The sequence below is a fragment of the Charadrius vociferus genome, unplaced genomic scaffold (genome assembly GCF_000708025.1).
Source record: "Charadrius vociferus isolate BGI_N301 unplaced genomic scaffold, ASM70802v2 scaffold1124, whole genome shotgun sequence".
Lineage (NCBI taxonomy): Eukaryota > Metazoa > Chordata > Aves > Charadriiformes > Charadriidae > Charadrius > Charadrius vociferus.
Genome location: NW_009647891.1, coordinates 35,493 through 55,251, shown reverse-complemented (window position 1 = coordinate 55,251; position 19,759 = coordinate 35,493). Strand labels below are relative to the sequence as shown.

At 37.6% G+C, this 19,759-nt stretch overlaps 1 protein-coding gene across 1 annotated transcript in view; it reads left to right on the top strand.

Moving 5' to 3' along the window:
* LOC104284771 (homer protein homolog 1-like) overlaps nt 1-18,818 on the top strand; it is a 53,540-nt gene extending 34,722 nt beyond the window's left edge. The window contains exons 5-8 of the mRNA XM_009883141.1: nt 4,127-4,283; nt 11,204-11,314; nt 12,505-12,585; nt 18,630-18,818. Coding sequence (XP_009881443.1) covers nt 4,127-4,283; nt 11,204-11,314; nt 12,505-12,585; nt 18,630-18,818 — 538 coding nt within the window. The remainder of the gene's footprint in view (nt 1-4,126; nt 4,284-11,203; nt 11,315-12,504; nt 12,586-18,629) is intronic.
* The last annotated feature ends 941 nt before the right edge of the window (nt 18,819-19,759 follow it).

Below are 19,759 nucleotides of genomic sequence, written 5' to 3'. Positions count from 1 at the left end.
TTTTAAGTGAGTTCAATGAACATTTTGCAGGGATGGCCCACAGACTATGGGAACTGTAAGATCTGGGCATGACACAGATGGTATGGAATAAGGGGTGGATAATGTCCTGGTTCCGGCAGGGATGGGGTTACTTTCCCCAAGGAGCCGGCAGGGGGTAGGTATTCCATCCCATGTTACCCATGCCCGGGCGTCCGGTCGGTATGCTTCGCGGCGACCGTATGCTTCGCGGCGACTGTAATCGCGTTTTCATCTTCCCTTTTTCTGTTCTGTTAAATTGCATTATTTTAACCCACAAATTTTGCCCTGACGATTTCTTTTTCCACGGCTGTGGGAGTTGCCCAAGCGGCTGTGTGGTTCTTTATTGCTGGCTGAGGCCAAACCACGACAGATGTGCTTCAAGGGCTTCCTTCTTTTTTTTTCCTATGACCAAATTTGTCATTTAAGCTATGCACATTATTCAGATATAAAGAGCTGATTCACAGCTATGTTGTTCTGGTTTTATGCTGATGTAACTCCACTGAGATCATGTAGATATTCCTTATCCCAAATGGAAGAACAGATCTTTCATGCTCCATTAATGTTTTTACTTCTTTCCCCAGGGATGCTATCTTCCTTTGCTAAAAGTTCTTTTGAATACTCTAAGGATAAGGATCTCTTTTGAATATTAATTAGTTTTTTATTGGCCTCACTCAAAATATTTAACTCAAAGCAATTTCTTGGTAATTGTCTCTTGATTATAACTTTGAGAGGGCTTACCCTTTTTTAATAAATTCCAATTTATCAAGTAAGAATTCCTTTTGCATGTGTCCAGTTAATCACAACTACAAAGAAAAAGACAATAAGCAGTAGCCATAAAAAAATATTTTTGTTTTGTTTCTTAAGTTTCCTTCTTACAAAAGCTGTCGTTCTTACCATAGCTTTCCCTCTTTTGCTGGTCATTTTCTTAAATTATTTATACTGTAGATGGCTTTGTCCCTCATGCACATAAGTTCAGAGCCTTTTGAGTGGCTGAATCTACTGGGCCTGTACAAGCAGTCAGCTTTGTATGAAGACTAAAATGGCAGAACAACTCAAGACACTTCTTTCTTGCCTCTTTCTGGAATGGAAGAGGACCTGATGACTATGTGCTCTACTGCTTTTTTGTCAGCTTCCCGCTCAGTCCAGGACTCCTAATTAGGTATAATTAAATGACAAAACCCCTTTCTGTTTCCAATTTTGCTTTGAATGTTCAAGAGAGAGGGAAAGAGACTGAAGACATTTGTTTCATTACCTAGGGCATATGGTACTTTGGAGCAGCAGCAGGACAAACTCTAAAACCATCATGTTTAAATCCTTTCTATCATGATGTAATTTTACACATTTAATAGATGACCACAGTAGATGCCCTTTGAAATCTTTGAAAAGGGATGAAATTCCCCAAATGCCTGTTTAAAATTTCTTCTAAATCAGGACATGAAGTGAGGAGCTTAACTGTCATTCTCGGCATGAATGAGAGAGGAGGCGTCTTGGGAGCTTTTAGGAATATCTTGAGGGATGCTGCACTCATCCTCTGTGCCAACAGAGTCATCATTTCCATCTAATAGGACAGTCACATCATTCCAATGTAGGCAATAGCAAGCATAGGCTGTTGCAGAGATCTCAGCCTTCCAGCCTGGGACCTCAGCATTATCAGAAGCTTATGGAGCTATCTTAAGGCACTCTTTAAAGATTGCCATCTTATTCTCATGGCACTGTTTTCAGTTTTCATTATTGCAGCCAGGACTGTTAAGTGTTTTTGGGCCCCTGTGGATGAACACTTATGTGGCTTTATTTTGTATGGAGGATTTCATAAGGACCTTGTGTGGAATTCCTTCCCACATTCACCAGAGAGTTTTACGTAAACCCAAACACTTGCCTTACACTTCCAAAGAAGAGAAGCTACACTGCTACACTAGAGCGCTCAAGATACTATGGTAACAGAATAAATCCAGAGCTCCTGTCTGTTTTCTTGGCAGGGTAGTAAGGCACTGAACAAAGGTGAAGATGAAAGACGCCATGAGTTCCCCTCGCATTATTACTCAGTACTAGCTAGGAGTCTGTGTTCTGGTATCTTCATGGCTTATAAATTTACCTTGTATCATTGTGGGTATATAAATTATTGCACTGAAAAAAAATCCATTTGCTACCCTTTTTGCAATTTAAATTAGGATTTTAAGTGACCAAACAGTTCTTATCCTGTAACTGTCCTGGATACAAAGCTTTTTATCTGCTGCATTACATCAATATAAAATATTTTTTCTGTGAGGAAAATGAGTAGTAAGTCACATTTTGTAAACATGTATGCATGTCATGCATACACAGTTAGCTACTAGTCCTGCTGGAGCGAGACTACTAAATGGGATTACTAACTTGCATGAAATTGCTGGTGTAGACAGTTGTTTGCTGGATCAGAACATCAAGGAGGAATTGTGAATATAATAATGAACTAGATTTTTTTAGCATGTTTTTTATGGAATATTTTGATCTGCTGTGCTACTATAAATGAAAAGTAAATCTGATCAGAGAAACAGAAGAGTAGACATTGTTACAAAAATTAATTCTCATCATCTTTCATATGTGAGTCAGTGTTACTTGATGAAATAGGATTTTCATTATTTTAGTTTAGCAATTTAAGATTTAAAATTTCCAATGGTGAACTTCTAATTTGTTGAATAGATCATGAAATGCTAGAGCAATTTGAAAGAACCCGTATTCCTCTTCTGAAGGAATTTGTATTCCTGTTCATGGGGATGAAATGGTGTATTTGGAAGGAAATACTGGAGAAGAATCAGACATCTTGTTTTAGTGAAATGTTCCTCAGTGACTGGTTGACTTTGAACACCTAAGGAGCTTTTATAGGAATCATAAAGTTTTTGAAATATGCTTTTATGGGATGGGTGGTGCATATATGCATGAAGTGGACAAAAGAAACTTGGTGGGCAAAATGATGGCAGAATGTTTAATTGTTCATATGTACAAAGTTCAAATAAACCTACAAACTTACATGCAAAATAATAATAATAATTTATAATTAAAATGAGAATATTAAAATATATTTATTATAATAAATAATTATACTAATTACTTGTAATTCACCATAAACCTATATACAAAATCATTTTGGCCAGAGTTACACATGATTTATTTTCAATGATGCCTTTAATAGTAAGCTGTATTTTCTATATGTATTTCCGATATATGTGTGCACCTCACATTGATGTTATACAAGTAAACATTAATGAACTATTTGCATGCTAATGCATTCACTTGATGTGTCCGAGATGTTTTTCCCTTGCATACTGAGTGCAAGGATAGGGTCTGTGGATGATGGAAGACTAATTATCTGTGAGAAATAAAGTCCTGTGTTTCCTCAGAGAATAACTAAACTGTAGGCAAGGATTGTTCCTCCATAGGCTACTTCAAGAGACCCCAACATCAGCTTCCTCTTTACAATAATATCTCTGTGGTCCTCGATCTTTGGTCTCTGCTGATGTTACTGAAGAAAGGCCCATTAACAGTATTATGATATTGAAATTCAAGACTTTTGAATTTGTAAGTAGAAATTAAATATGATATTTAATAAAGAAAGTATATTTCAGGCATAGAAGATTTGCATTAAGACATCTAAGCTGTAGTTCCAAAGCACTACATTAGCTCTCTTTAATCAAGTTGGTGAAAAATCTTTTTTTACAATATATTTCATAAAGTATTAGATTAAAAAAGCACTTACTCTCAATACGTATATATTAAAACGGTGACTAATCATATACATATTCTAGAATTACATGCTGTTGTTTTTGGAAAGCTGATGTGGATTTCATCATCCTTAACATTTTATTAAAAAAGTACCCTGTTGAACTGGGAGGGTAGAAGTTGTTTTCCAATAATGATATATCTATATTAAAAAACTGTGTTGATGAATATTTTCTGAATTTAAAGTTTTTATGATTTGAGCACTTGTATTCTCATTTGGACATTCAGTCACAGGATTTTTGCATAATTCTGTTTTTCCTGGATATTTTGAAAAAAAAAAGTATAAGACATTCTAAGAAAAAAAAGAGAAAGAAGGGATTTGAGGGCTCTGACCATTCTCATTCTGTCTGTGCAGTTCGACAATCAGCAAGCACTGGGAGGCAGAACTGGCCACGCTCAAGGGTAATAATGCTAAGCTCACAGCAGCCCTGCTGGAGTCCACTGCCAATGTAAAACAATGGAAGCAACAGCTTGCTGCATATCAGGAGGAAGCAGAACGTCTTCATAAGCGGGTAAGTTGGGGCAAATGGCCATGATCCTTGAGGTGGAAGTACTGGTGACTGTATTCACTCATTTTCAAGTAAAATAAGCTTATTGTTGGGACTTTAGGTTAATCTTTGAGACAGAAATTAATGATGACTTTAAAGTATGCAGGGTTCCTCATTTGGGAAATTCTTTTGTAGTAGTTCCTTTTCTGCTGAGGGTTTTGTTGCAGGGTTATCTAACCTGTGATACTTAGGACATCTGCCAGCTTTCACTCTTCGTTTGCTGCCATCTACATCACATCTGTTTCAGGACCTTCTCCATAGCATTACACTTTAGTCCCTCTTGCATTTAAGCCCATAGAAACTTGACATCAGATCTGTAAGTTAAAGGAACCCTGTTGTAGTTTCCACATACAACAAAGACCAACATCTTCCTTTCATCCTTGCACCTAAAGAAAACTGATCGTAGAATCAAGCTCATTATACGCAATTAGAGATCTGCCTCTGCTTTCATACGGGAAGGGCAGGGTCCCATTCCCTTCACTGTAAATTTTCTTTGAAGAGGTCATTTGGCAAACCAGAAATTAGAGCACAATGAGGGCAGAAATGCCAGTGTTTGAGAGAGGAATAAAGCGTATGCAAGGTTGAAGGCTGCATTATGAAAACGAATATTATAATATTTTTATTTCTTTTCTCACATGTAACTCTATATTGTATAATTTATTCATCTTTATTCATATGAATTTATCATCATAGTTTAGGACATATTTTTGTACAAAATGAAGGCAAGATTAACATATGTATAGAGGGAAGATGTCTGATGGAGTTGTATTAGTTTTTTAATATCAGTTAACTTAGAAAAATATCAAGGAGATTAACTTAGTTAAGAAAATATAAACAAACAAAAGCCCTGTATGCTTTTTTTGCGTGAAGACCGGTTTCACGACTATGGTGACAGAAGGGAAAGGTCAAGTAGCAAACATGTCAGACAATTTGTTTTTATATGCTGTACCCTCTTAAATGAAATAACTTATGGCAATTACAGTTAGCCAAATCCTGAAAATTGTGAAGGGTTCTTTCAGCTCTGTGCTGGATCTGTCCAACTGGAGGCTAGTAGTCCCATGAACAAGGATCTAAGGAGGAGACATTCAGCAGGCTGCATCTGCAGAGTCTAGTTGGAGGTTAGTAACAAGTGGTGTCCCTCAGGGGTCAGTACTGGGCCCAGTTTTGTTCAATATATTCATCAATGATCTGGATGAAGGGATAGAGTGTACCATCAGCAAGTTTGCTGATGACACAAAACTGGGAGGAGTGGCTGACACGCCAGAAGGCTGTGCTGCCTTACAGCGTGACCTCGCCAGGCTGGAGAGTTGGGCAGAAAGAAACCTTATGAAGTTCAACAAGGGTAAGTGTAGGGTACTGCACCTGGGGAGGAATAACCCCATGCACCAGTACAGGTTGGGGGCTGACCTCCTGGAGAGCAGCTCTGTGGAGAGGGACCTGGGAGTCCTGGTGGACAACAGGATGACCATGAGCCAGCAATGTGCCCTGGCGGCCAAGAAGGCGAATGGCATCCTGGGGTGCATCAAGAAGAGTGTGGCCAGCAGGTCGAGGGAGGTCATCCTCCCCCTCTACTCTGCCCTGGTGAGGCCGCGTCTGGAGTACTGCATCCAGTTCTGGGCTCCCCAGTTCAAGAAGGACAGGGAACTGCTGGAGAGGGTCCAGCAAAGGGCAACGAAGATGATTAGGGGATTGGAACATCTCTCCTATGGAGAAAGGCTTAGGGACTTGGGTCTCTTTAGTCTAGAGAAAAGAAGATCGAGGGGGGATCTTATTAATACTTACAAATACTTAATGGGAGGATGCCAGGGGGATGGGAGCAGTCTTTTTTCAGTGGTGCCCAGTGATAGGACGAGGGGTAATGGGCATAAACTTGAACATAGGAAGTTCCATCTTAACATGAGAAGGAACTTCTTTACTTTGAGGGTAGTGGAGCACTGGAACAGGTTGCCCAGAGAGGTGGTGGAGTCTCCCACTCTGGAGACATTCAAAACCCGCCTGGACGCTGTCCTGTGCAACGTGCTGTAGGTGACCCTGCTCTGGCAGGGGGGTTGGACTAGATGATCTCCAAAGGTCCCTTCCAACCCTAACCATTCTGTGAATTCTGTGAATTCTGTAACCTGGAGGTCTGGAAGAATAGCAAGAATTCCCTTGACCTTGAGAAACCTGGGGAAATGGCAGGTTGTTTGGGCTGTCCCATACCTGGACTGACTTGCAGATGAGGATCTTGAAGTCCCAGCCAAATGAGTTGATAGGGAAGAAAGACAATTTCTGTTAGACTATAACCGCGTGTGTCATAGCTGGCTGGACAAAATGCACAAAGTGTAATTAAAACTCGTGCTTTTTGCAAAGTGCTTTCATTTCAAGAAATTGGCAGTTGCTGACAAAATTGCTTTGCTTCATAATTGTTCCAGTCAGGAACAAGTGTGTTTGTATAGAGAGATTTTCACTTTGTCATCTCATTTAAGCTTCTCCTCTGGAAGGGTGGAACTTCTAACCTGTGCACCAGGTTTGTGAATAGATGATAATAGTCATTGTTGATAAAATTATTTAAATTATAACCTAATATTATAATTACTATAGTGCAAAAGTTCAGGTGGATTTGATCACCATATTCAGGTTTTACAGTGAAGAACTCATTGCTAAAACGTGGACATAATGAGGTAGCATTCTTCATACTAAAATGTATTAACAGCTTTTGTTACAAAGCTGAGACAATACAGCAGCTGAATTATTTGCCTGCCTTGCCATGGGGACACCCAATCAGACAAGATGGGCAAGGCACTGTGGTAGAAGATCCCTTTTTCTTGATGTTACTCTCACTCGGTAAAATCTTATTTAAAATCTGTTATTGGAAAATACAATTAACAAATATAGGATTTTTTAGCATGTCACTTTGCTTATACCTGATACTACGGTTAACAGAAGTAGTAACCAAGTCTTTGTAGCTACATTCATTAATAGCTGATTATTTTTTATAAACTTTGCCCAGCAAATTTCCTGCAGTTCTTTTGTATTGCTGAGGGAATGCAAAATCTTATAACATGGGATTGTCTACACTATGCTCTTTTGATCGCCTTTTACATGCCTTTATTAAATGTTTCTGTAATGTGTGACCTTGGGGCTTGTTGATATCTCACGCAGAATATAGGAACGCTCTGTGCCTATGGCTCTTTGGGCATGCCTGTAAATTGCGACAGGATCGTTCATCAATAGTACTGCCCTCTATTGGAATCGCTTTTAGAAAAGTATAGACTTGGCTAACTCAAGGCAAAAGTATGCAGATTATGTAAAAAAAAATCAATCTCAATCTGTTATCCATACAGTGTGATACAAGAGCTGTTCTAATCTGCATGCTGGAGGCTGATCTTTCAAATTGAAATAGTGTCCCATTCAAAAAGAAACTGTAAGTCAGATACTTCTCTGTTACACAGATAAAAAATGTGCTGTTGAAATGGCAGATGTGGAGACTGTTGGTTATGGTATATGTGGTAGCAAGCAGTGTTAAGTCATTGTATCATGTTATCTTTCTGTTAGTTTTATCTGTTAAGCTCAGTATAAACACGTAGCTGCAATTGATCAAAAAAATGTTCCTCAAATTGGAATCTGTCTCACCTGAGATTATGTAGAAGTTATACATCAAGTCTAAGATGATAATCTTTTTTTCTTGCAATTCATGGAGAGACAAAAGCATGAAGAATAAGTGTCCCAGTCTAAGAAAACTAAGGTGCTGAGATGAATTTGGTCCTGTAAGTGCTTGTCTTTCCCCATAGGATAATCATCTAGATAGTCCTATAAACATACTTTTAATCAGATGAAAGGAACTCCATCCTTAGTTCACAGCATCACCAAATAATTTAGCATGGAGAAGAATTTTGAAGGTTATCTGGTCCAATTCCCCATTGAAATCAGGGCCAGCTTTGAAGTTAGATCCAACTAATTGGGTTGGATCAGGTTACTCAGGGCTGCGAGTCAAGTCTTGAAAAATGGAGATCCCACGGCCTCTCTGGGCAACCTGTTCCAACGTTTGACCACCCTTCTTGTCAAATTATTTTTCCTAATATCTAATTGGAATTTATCATGCTGCAACTCCCATCTGTTGCCAGTTCAGAAGAAAAATTGTTTTTTGATCCAAAAGAACCTTTGTTGAGAAAAGTTGAATAGAAATGCTTCTAGAAAAATTTATTTCAAAGAGAAACAAAAGTTTAGAAATTAATTTGCATGTTCAATTGTAATGTAGTTGTTGTTTTTTATGGAAAAGTCTGTCGCAGCATCTTTCCCACTGGAGAAGAATGTGTGTAGATATGTTTGCATCAGAGGGATATGCTCACTTACAAGATCATAGTCTTTTATATAATAGACCAGTCTCCAAAATGAAGAATTGTACTGCCAACACAAGGTGCTATATTTAGTTCAATTTAATAATATATTATGTGGTTTATATATAATGTAATTGTGGTATTCACTCCTTAAGTGCTTTAGGTTTATATACAGTGTTTTGGTGCATGAGTCATCTGTTTGCAAGCTACAGCAGACTCATATCCTCTGTCAAGTGTGGTGTATGCGGGGAAGTAATGCATATTGATTAGTAAACTTTGCATTATCATTTTCATCTTTAGTTTCCTATTTATATAAATAGCCTTACAAATAGCCTTATTTATATAAATAGTTTCCTCTTTATATATAAAATATTTTTTATTGCTAATACTGTCTTATTAGTTGAATTCTTATGGTACCTTTTTCCACAGTTTAAACTTTGTCATGTTTTATTTAGAAATATCTGTTGATTTTACATTCTATCTCACCCTTCTATTTTCAATTTTCCTCATTCATTGTGATAAACTGTCTTTCAGATTGTACAGCATTTCTTGTAAACTTTGCTTTTTAATTTGTTTTAAATTATTTTAAACCAAACATTTTTTATTCTCTACTTGTTTTCAAATTTGACTGAAATAGTTTTTCTGTGTATCACATTGTTTACACTTTTGAAAATACAGAAACAAAGCTAAAATGCCCTTCTATTTGATTTTGATTGCATTTTTTAAAAATAATTTATTTGTAATTTCTGATTAAGTATAAGATTTCCTCATCTATCACTTCAGTTTTTCATATTAACCTACATTTATTTGCTTTCTCTGAGGCCTTTATCTTCCTTCTCCCATTTGTTCTCTGCATTAATAATGCCTAGAGCTGAGAAGAAACAGAGTACACATTCAGTGTCGCTGAGTGCAAATTTCTCAATAAATTAAAGTTTTGTGCTCTCTTCTGATATATTGTGAGCTTAAGTCAGAAATACTGTACTTTGATATTTTGTCGGACATTATATTTTTCAAAAGTTTAATAAAAGAGTGTATGGATTTTTCCCTCTAAAATACAAAGAGATAATAATTATGGGAAGATGTGTTGCCCAGTCAAGATCTTAACTCGAGCTCTTAACCTTCTCTAATCTGCTCAGAAGCAGTTTAACAACATATAAAACTGAGCAAACTGCTATTACTTTTTTGCCACGAGCACTGATATTTCTTTTGGGACAATTCCAGCCAATAAGGACACAGGTGGAATGTTGTGTTACCAAGCTATCTCCTCATCCCTGATTCCCCTTACCCGTCCCAAGAATTTTCTGTAATCTCAGTTTCTCTCCATTTATGACTGATGTGCAAAAATGTCTAATCATAGTTTTGCAGTAGAAGAAACTAGACTTGTCATAGCTGTTACAGAGGGAAGTTCATGCTCTGTGACTCAGAAAGGAGAAGCTGATAGGCATTTTGTTTTAATTTTCTTGTATTTCATCTTGGCTTTCCTTCAACTTCTCCCTGCACTCAGTAATCTACCTTTTGAGCCTACAAACAGTTCAGAGTCTGAAATAACTGGCATCACAGTGGCTTTGCTAGCTAGACCACATCGGTGCTGGAGAGCACCAACCTTGATTCCTCAAGATGTTCTTTTATCTAGGTAATAAAATTGTCCTGGAGAATACATGCCCTCTGTCTAGAGGCTACTTCTCTGAGAAAGGTAAATTGAGACCTTAAGGTTTTCATTGCAGAATTGGGTAGCACAGAAATATACTTTGTTCAAATGAGTTTTGGGGCCAGATTTGTTAGTTACTATAGGTAAATAATGCAGCTCTGTTGGAGATTATATACTGATTGACAGGCACATATCTTCTGAAAAAAAAAAAGAGTTATTGTATTTCTAATATTTTTAAAGTTTGTTACTAAAGAAAAAGGTTTTAGTGCAGACATCCATGCAGGCATGTGTTTGCTGCCTGCTAATAAAAAGGAACTGTACAAATCCAAATTGTGTCATTAGCTGTTGGCTTTTTGACTGAGAGATGAGATCTGATAGTAGAGGAAGTAAGAAGTTGGCAGTTGTACATTGGTGGCTGAGTCTCTGCTATTACATTTTGATGCTGAGTCAGAAATTGAGGCTGTGAAACGTTCATTGGCTTGCTAGGAAGTAGATGAGCATTGTGGCTTAGTTGATTAAGATAGTGCAACGTTAGAAAGTGTCAGATGGAGAGGTTACTTAGATCTGTGTTTAATCATCTAGACATTACTGTTTCTGAAATGGTAATTCAGCTTCTTTCATAAAATTTTCAATAATTAGTAAGTATAAGTTTTAATTAATGTTTTTTCAGCCTGCAACATACTAAATTTATTGTTTCCAATATATTACAGTAAACACTAGAAGTCACAGCAACCATTTTATGCAAAACAATTTTGAAAGGAATTTTATGCTAACTTCATAAGAACACCTTCACCATTTTAATCAACGTAAGTCACCCAGAACTAAGGGTATATTTCAAATGCAGGTATTTATGCAAAGAATTTATATCTTGAATTTGTTGCAATTAATTCTGCATATGTTGCTTCTACTTATTTCAACAGGTGACTGAGCTAGAGTGTGTGAGCAGTCAAGCCAATGCAGTCCACACACATAAAACAGAATTAAACCAGACAATACAGGAGTTAGAGTCTACGCTGAAGAAAAAGGAAGAGGTATTTGCTAACATTTATTCTTGGTTTTTCTGTTACATCATTTCTAAAGGCTTTCAATATCAAACTTGTGATGGCTGGTAAATACTGTATTATTTCCTATAGATGTTACAGTGTAAAATCAATTTTTCAGCTTCTTTGAAATGATTAATATTTTTCCGTGTCTATAATTACATCAGTCCAATATAGACCTGGGTATCTGAACAACAAAAAAAAGCATCATTTTTTCCTGTTTGCTTTTACTGAGCATCTCTCTGCAAAAGTAAGTCTGCACTGAGGCATATGTAGTTTCTATAGAGCAGTCATCACACTGATACAGTCCAAATTCACTAAGAAGGGAAGCAGTCGTAAGCACACTTTCCTTTTTCTGGAGAGTAGGGTTTGGAGCAAGTAATAGATCAATGTCTTTTTCAGGCCAATCTGTTTTTCAGGCTATGTATTAGCACCCATTTTGGTGCTCATGTGCTTTTGAATTATGCTGAGCTGTTGGACGCAAAAAGATCTTTCTAAAAGGAGTTCTGGGAGGTGACTATGCCTTTCTGGGGAAAAGTATCTATTAGTTTTAAGACTGATACCTTTTAGTTTCATTAACTGTTTCTATTCTTGTCTCCTGAAAGTAAGCTAAGAAAAGTTTTCTCTTCCATTCATTATTATATCTATATTTGTTATTTTTATACCTTATTAATTTATTCTTTCTCAATTAAAGATACCATTTCTTTTATATTCTGATTTTACAGAAATCAGTGGTCAAAGCAGGCAATTTTTTGATGTCAGTCCTGCTGCTAGTGACATAATAAGCAGCTCACAGATGAAAATTGGATTTTTCACTTGAAACAATGGAGGATAGAATATAATAGGATTTAAAGTATAAAATTGTTTCTCTAATTACAAGGACAATTTTGTAGGAAAACATTACTTCAGATCTCTTGTGTGGGAGAAAAAGACTTGGACTTTTATAGAAAAGAAAATACTTATCTGTATTGTTGTTTATTCACAATAGAATTGCTGTTTTGGGACTGCGATTCAGGAATATTTAAAGCAGGGCTTAAACTTCATGTGCTATGATGGGCAGTAGCTAACTGCCAGTTTTGATATCATTGCGATGGCTTGCTTAGCAGAAGAACAGCCAGCTTACCTGCACTGAGGCCAAGCCAGGTAATGTGTTGCTAGCAAGGTTGTTTCTTCTCCCTTAGGAAATAGAAAGACTGAAACAAGAAATCAACAGTTCCAGAGAGCTCCAGGCACAGAGAGATACTCTGACCCAGAAGTTACAGGTGAGCTATAGTACATCATCTTAATTTAGACAGAAGGGAAAAATGATCATCAAGTGAGCAATTCACATCAGCATCTCGTGCTATATTCACTGAAGGTGCCAGATACATATGTAAGTTACATTGTGTTGTGAAGTGGTGAGTTGGGATGCTCCTTGAGAATTTGTACCTAAATTTCCACCTGCTCTAAGTCGTTATTTTTTCCTGAGGGAACAGACCCAAATTTCATTTACAAGTCCACAGAATATGCTCAGGCTAGCAGATGTGCTTCATTGATACATGTTCTAGGCAATTCTGGTCTCATTTTCACTGCAGTGTATTCCTATAGGTCTTGTGTGCCACTGAACTGTCAGGCTCTGTATCATCATGTTGGGATGAGTTTGTATTCAGCTTTTAAAGGTGATATGAGAAATTAAAGGTTAAAGCGTTATTGTGTAGTACAGACTTCAAAAACACGCTCTGACATTTTCTTGGAATTAGAATCATTGTGGTTTTATTGTTTTTTCTGGGTTGTTTCTTTACTGTGCACAAAGCCAGATACCTCAGCCTACAGGAAGCAGTATGCCTTTAGTGTACCCTCACTTGCTGTGTCTGAGCTCCTGTCCTTCTGTCTCTGGGCTGACCAGCTGGCAAAAACACGCCTCCCTTGTGAAACCTGTCTTCTGAATGAGGCTGACCCAAAGCTTAGTTGGGTTTAAACTCTGAATTCAAACTTCGGAGTTTTGATAGGAATGGAAACTCAGGTATTAAATAGCTCCAAATCCAAAGTGCTGAAAGGTGACCCTCCCTGTTCTGCAGCTAGACCTAAATCATGCTAAAAACAAGCCCTGTCAGACTACCCACAACTTAAAAATTGTTAAGCAGATATTCTTTGAAATGCATTACATGAATTGGAACTTCCTTGAATCTTATTTTAACTACAGAATAAAACACATAAGAACAAAATGAGTTTATTCATTTTTCCCCATTCTTTAGTCAAATTATTTGGAAAAAGTATGCTATTTCAGTGTTTCTTTAAAGACTGTTTTGAATACACCTGAGCTTGCCTATTCCACTATTCCAAAAATTGTTGCTGGCTTTAGACTAAGCATAGGAGTTTTCAGCTGAAAAGGAACTTATCCGAGAGACTCAAAAGGAAGATTATAATGAAAGTTGTAAATTGTTCTAGCAGTAGCATATGCAATAATTTCAGTGTAAGATCACATGAAAAGTAATAATGACCAAGAACTAGCTATCCTTAGAATTATGAGAGACTAGTAAGAGATGAAAGATGTTTTAGAATTAGAAAATGCTAAGGTTTTATTAAAAACTATATTTTATAAAGTCAGTAGCTTCCTTTGGGTATATTTATATCTTTAGTAACCAAATGGATATATTATGTATATATTTCCATATGCCACGCTGTAGACGATCAGCTTCTGAAAATGGTTCCATATGATTATGTTCAAATAAATTTAAAGCTGTCTTAGGATACAAGTTAAAAGTTGTCTTTCTTCAGCTTAAAGCTTATTACTGACCTGATGCAGCCTGCCTAAAAGATCTTGAATCTTTGCTTTGCTATAATCTTCCTGCTTTGGTCATACTGGCTTTCTCTGAGCCACTTCACCCTACATCTGTGACATCAGTGAAATGGTGTTTTCTTCTGTAGCTCCAGACTAACCATCTGTCCTGGTTTGAGGTAAAACAGAACACATTTTCTATTCAGTAATTTTACTTTGCAGCTAAGCCTTTTCTAACTAACTGAACTTGCCGAAACTCTCTGAAATTGACAGCATATTGTTGAGACACTGTTCATTCTCAAAGTGATAAGCCCTAATTATTCGTAATTTATGCCAAGGAATGGTATGCAGAGAGGCTCTTGCTTATACTTATTGCTATAACAACCAAGGCCAACCAACTTTGTTATTTGCCCCGTTGGAGGGTCGGAAGCAGAAAAGCGTAGAGAGGTTGCACCTGTGGGGAGGAGCGGACAGGACAGGTGACCTAAAACTGACCAACAGGGTATTCCATCCCATCTGCCTCATGCTCAGTGTAAAAGCTGAGGGATCAAAGGGTCAGATCTCTTTTCTTCAATGGCTGGCATCCAAAGAGGACTCTGTTTGGTCATCTGCCTTTGATCCCAATCCATGCATTCCTGAATCCAGATCCAGAACCCAGTTCCCATCCCTCGCCGAGTCCAGTCTGGGATTTCCCCGTGCCTGCTGGTGACATGACCACCATTCTAGGAGCTTGATACTGGTTTTGTATATATTTCATTATTTTATTTTTATTATTTTATTAATTTTTCATTAAAGTAGTTTAGTTCCTTCTAAAATCATAAGTCTCTTACTCTCTCTCCCTCCTCTCCTTGGAGAGAGAGTTGGGGGAGGGCATCTGTTGTTCGCTTCAGTGGCCAGTCCAGCCCAAACCATGACAGCATCTCACATTGGTTCACTTAGTTAACTCATCATCTCTTTTCAGGGTGATTGTCTCTAGGGTCCATATCTGTTCTTCTCACTCTTTTTTCTTCTGCTTTATTTTTTCCCTCTTGTGTTTGCAAATGGATTATGTAAGTCTAAAATATTTTGGAATATAGCCTGTATGAAAATCTATATGCAAAGAAATTATTATTTCAAGGTGAATTACATTTCTGACACACTCATATCAGGGAATGAATTGGAAATTCATCATTGGCAAATTCTAGTGAAGAGCAGTATGTTATCACTGTGAATGGTAAGTATCACGGCCCTCGTTACTTAATAATTTCATTAGCAATGTAGAGAAGACCTATCAATGAGTCATGATCAGTGTGACTCTTGCAGTAAGTCAGGATATCTTTATTACTGTGTCTGATTCCTAAATATAGCTGTTGTGTATGTTTTGAATATTTTATTTGGATCCTTGTACTGAATTCCACAAAACAGTGCAAACAACAAACATAACTTGTTATAATAATTTCTTTTCTAAAACAAAACAATGTATGACAAATTATTCTCCCCACTGTAAGAAAAGCTTGAAAAAACAGTGTAAAAGAAACCTTGTAAAGAGTTAGTTTATTATTAGATGAGATTAATAGCAAATAAAGTTAAATGACACAACTAGAGGAATAGATTATATCCCATGGACACCTCTCCATTTCTTCCCATCAAGAAGTAACAGTTTTGAGGTACACTGACATGTAATAGGAAAATGCACATGAGCTGGATATGAACTTGTAATGCAATACTATTGCAAAAATCAGCAATGCTAATCTAGGGTAAATATGTGTAAGGATCAAATGTAAAATTTGGGAATAAGTGTTTTCCAGAAATTAAAGGCAACAACTCATGGCATATTTCAGTTAGTTCTACTTCCCATAAGTCATTAAATATGTTAAGCACAGGTTAGGGAAAATAAAACATAAGAAAGTATGGGAGAAAGTATATCTGAGGAAGTGTTTGGGGAAGCTAAATGTATATGGATTAGGAAAGAGGTATCAAGAATGGACTATAAATAAAGTAAACAAGCTGGAAGTTTAAACAAAAGAAGGGAAGGCAAGAACTAGCAACAGAGAGTTAAAGGGAAACACCTTTTGCTGAATATGGGTAGAATTTCCTACATCTAACATAAAGCTTTTGGTTTTACCTGGGTGCTCCCACCTAACAACTCACAGCAGAACAATTCCTCAGTTTAAGAGCATCTGAGGAGGGCCTGAAAGATGATGTTCAGTGCTAGATACAGGCCAATGGGCTGCTCTTCAGGCCCAGATTTCATGAAATAAAACCATATACATATCCATGGATTTGTTCCAAAGTGATCCCTACTTACAAGCTTGTCTACTTACAAAAATTAATTATCTTGGGTAAGAGCAGTGGCAAGGAGACTTCCTAGAGCACATGTATTTGGCAAGTAGAAGAGGAGCAGTGACAGGAGAAGCAGGAAGCGTGAGCAAACGTGGAAAAACAGCAGTTGGGTTTGTGTGAGCTAAAGAAAGGACTGTATCATTCCTTGGAGAGCTGAGAGGACCCTGAATTTCCCTTTGTGTTCCTGTACTGCAGTCACTCGGCCTCAGAGGGTCTTGAACCCATGCAGTCATTACACTGTCAGTACCTTTTGGAGGGGAGGAGTAGAGTCAATGAAGGAGAGTCTATATAGTGTATGGACTCAGGTTATAATCAGCTTGTTCATTTATAGCAACAGTGAGGTAGTTAATCCTTACATAAGCATTTATGTATTTTAATTTATATTATTTCTACAAATACTCTTTTCAGTTAGCTTCTTTTAATGCTTTGTCAACTATATTATTCAGTGTTAAACAGATTAACCTAATTCTTCTCTTGGTCCTGCTCTCAGCTGTGCTGTTCGAGACCAGTGGCCAAAACTCTGTAATTTTTAACTAACGTGCTCATTTACAAACAAGAAGTGAGGGAGGTAGTCCAGTTCAGCTTGGATATAACCCTTGGCTGAACAAGCAACCACAGCTATGAGGAGATCCTGTCCCCAAAGCTCTGCCTTCTCCACCTGCACTGCCGCTGGGGGTCCCAGAGCTCTCCCCCCTGCAGAGGCTGGGAGCTGACACTGAGCTCTGGCCACATCATCTCCTACTCTGGCCAGGAGTGTGGCAGCCAATCGACGCTGCCATCACACCCCTTACAGATGGAAAGGCCACAGCCATTTTATACCTGTTACTCTTGACTGCCCAAATACATATTCTGTATGGCTCAGGTTGTTTCTTATGTTTAGCTGAGATCTCTCCAATGTAAACCTTAATGTATTTGTTAGCTTTGAGGGAGACAGAAAAATCATAACAAAAACAGTGGGAGAGTGGGAGGGCAGAAAGAAAGCTCACGTTGTAAGGAATGACTGCTGCCAAATCACCCACCCTATGTCTGTGTGAAACTAGTTGTCAAAAAACTCAGAGCAGGCGCATTAAAGCTTTGTGACACAAAGCCACTGTAAAGGTAAATGGTGTTTAAAAAATGTCAATGTATGTAAATACAAATTCACTATGCACTTTTCCAGAGAACAGCTGTGCAAGGTGTATGGTGTACTAAATACACTGTCTCTGTGCTACCTTTGAGAGTGTTTTTCATAACTGAAATGATGAAATTCAGCAATGAATGAGATAAATAACAATATGCTATTCCAGACCCATGTGACTGCTACATTATTAATTTGATGAAAGAGAGGTCATCCAGTTTGCACAAAGCAGAGCAGTCGTGACCTCCCTCCTGTCATGCGCAAGCTAGAGCTGTGAGAGGTCCCAGCAGGCAGCGCTCCCCTCCTGCTGGCTGGCACAGAGGGGCTTCTCTTCTTTGTCAACGAGAGCTGAGCTTGCTCAGGGTCAGATCCCCTCAGCTAGGTGTAGCATGCTGCTGCTTTGTTCCCACCTGCTGTATGGGAACAGCTTGTCTGTACAGCACTGGTGGCTCACGTGCTTTACCTGCTCCCACAGCTGCACTACTGCAGAGTTTGCAGGTGGGAGCTCCAGGGCACAGTGCAACAAGACATGACATTCAGCTTGAACTTGCTAGTTTAAATTTGTTAAAATCAATTTCGCCTTGACATCAGTATTGCTAGTTTATGTTTCTGTCAATTTTCAGGGTGAAAAGGCCTATAATGTGGGACAGGAGTAAGGTAGTACTCCTCCATCCATAAAGTAGTATTCTGGATGAGACCATTTAATGGGGACTGTGTACTTGAGCAATTCATGTAGTCTAAATAAGGGAATACTTGAACTTAAGTAAATCTTTGAGAAGCTGTTTTCAGTAGGTGGCATATTTCTGAATGCTAGAAGCAATAACTTACCTGAACACCTCATCCATTGTTCACTGACTAAATTTTACCCCTGTCCAAAAGTTTCTGTCCTTCAGATGAATTACTGAAAAAAAATGAAGGAAATGATAATACATATGTAATCCTAATAACAATTTGGGTTCTGGTTTTGGCTTAGTGGAAACTGTAAAGAGTCACAATCACAAATTGTTTCATAAACCAGATGACAAAAATAGCACACGAATACCATCAGGAGGTTAAAGTGCTTTCTGTTTGCAGACAACACATTAACATGTTGTATATTTTCTCTGAAGGAAGTTGAAATTCAAAACAAAGACCTGGAAGGCCAGCTGTCTGATCTAGAGCAACGTGTGGAGAAAAGTCAGAATGAGCAAGAAGCTTTTCGCAATAACTTGAAGACACTTTTAGAAATTCTTGATGGAAAAATACTTGAACTAACAGATTTACGCAATAACTTGGCCAAGCTAATAGATTGCAGCTAAAGAAAATGGGATTTCAGTGTCAATCTGCTTAAAGATGCACTGTCTCTCTTCATAGGACTGTGTTGGGCTCTGCATCAAAGTTGCACAAAATTAGGAAATGCTCCTCTGAGAGGGCTTGTTTTAAATTTGAGTCATATTTCAATGTAAAATTTAGAACTCAGCTTGTAGCTAGTTGAAGAAAAAAACAACAAACTTGAATTACAAATTACCTCCTTGTACCTTATTGGCCATAGATAACTTGAAAGATGTTAACAATAACTGAATCCTTTTCTAATTATCCTTTTCTAATTATCAATGATAGAGTAATTGGCAGTGTCCCAGGTCACATTCCCTTTTTGTGATAGATACAATATAGTTTATCTGCTATTTTATTTATTTAAGATATTTGATTGCTGTGTTTTGTGCAAGAACTTAGTGATGACAGCCCTGTATTCTGTTGTTCTTAATAATTTCTCAGGATACTTTCCACTCTGGAGCAGCAGGGCCGTTACCAATTTATTCTTGCCAGGAGTGAGAGAGAGTTGCATCTTTAATTGAAACAAAGTCACTATAACTGTTTGTATAAAGTTCTTCCTTTGGGGGTTTTTTGGTTAGTTGGTTGGGGGTTTTGTTTATATATATATAAACACACACACTGGAAGATACCGTATTTCTTTATGGAGCTTACTCTGGTGTTCTACACTATTGTCCAATGTAAGGTTTACTTTTTCATATTAATTCCATGTAATTACAGTCAGATACTATCTTCCACTTACCTATAGTTTGAAGCCAACCAATGATGACAGATGAGTACCCCAAGAAAAAAAAAAAGACAAAAAAACCCCTGAGAATTTTAAATGTAAAATTTGACATGCACAGATAATAAAAATAGCCAGTTGTTTGTTTTCTGGACATGATACATATATCAAATATCTATGTTCAATTAACTGTTAACCTGTTCT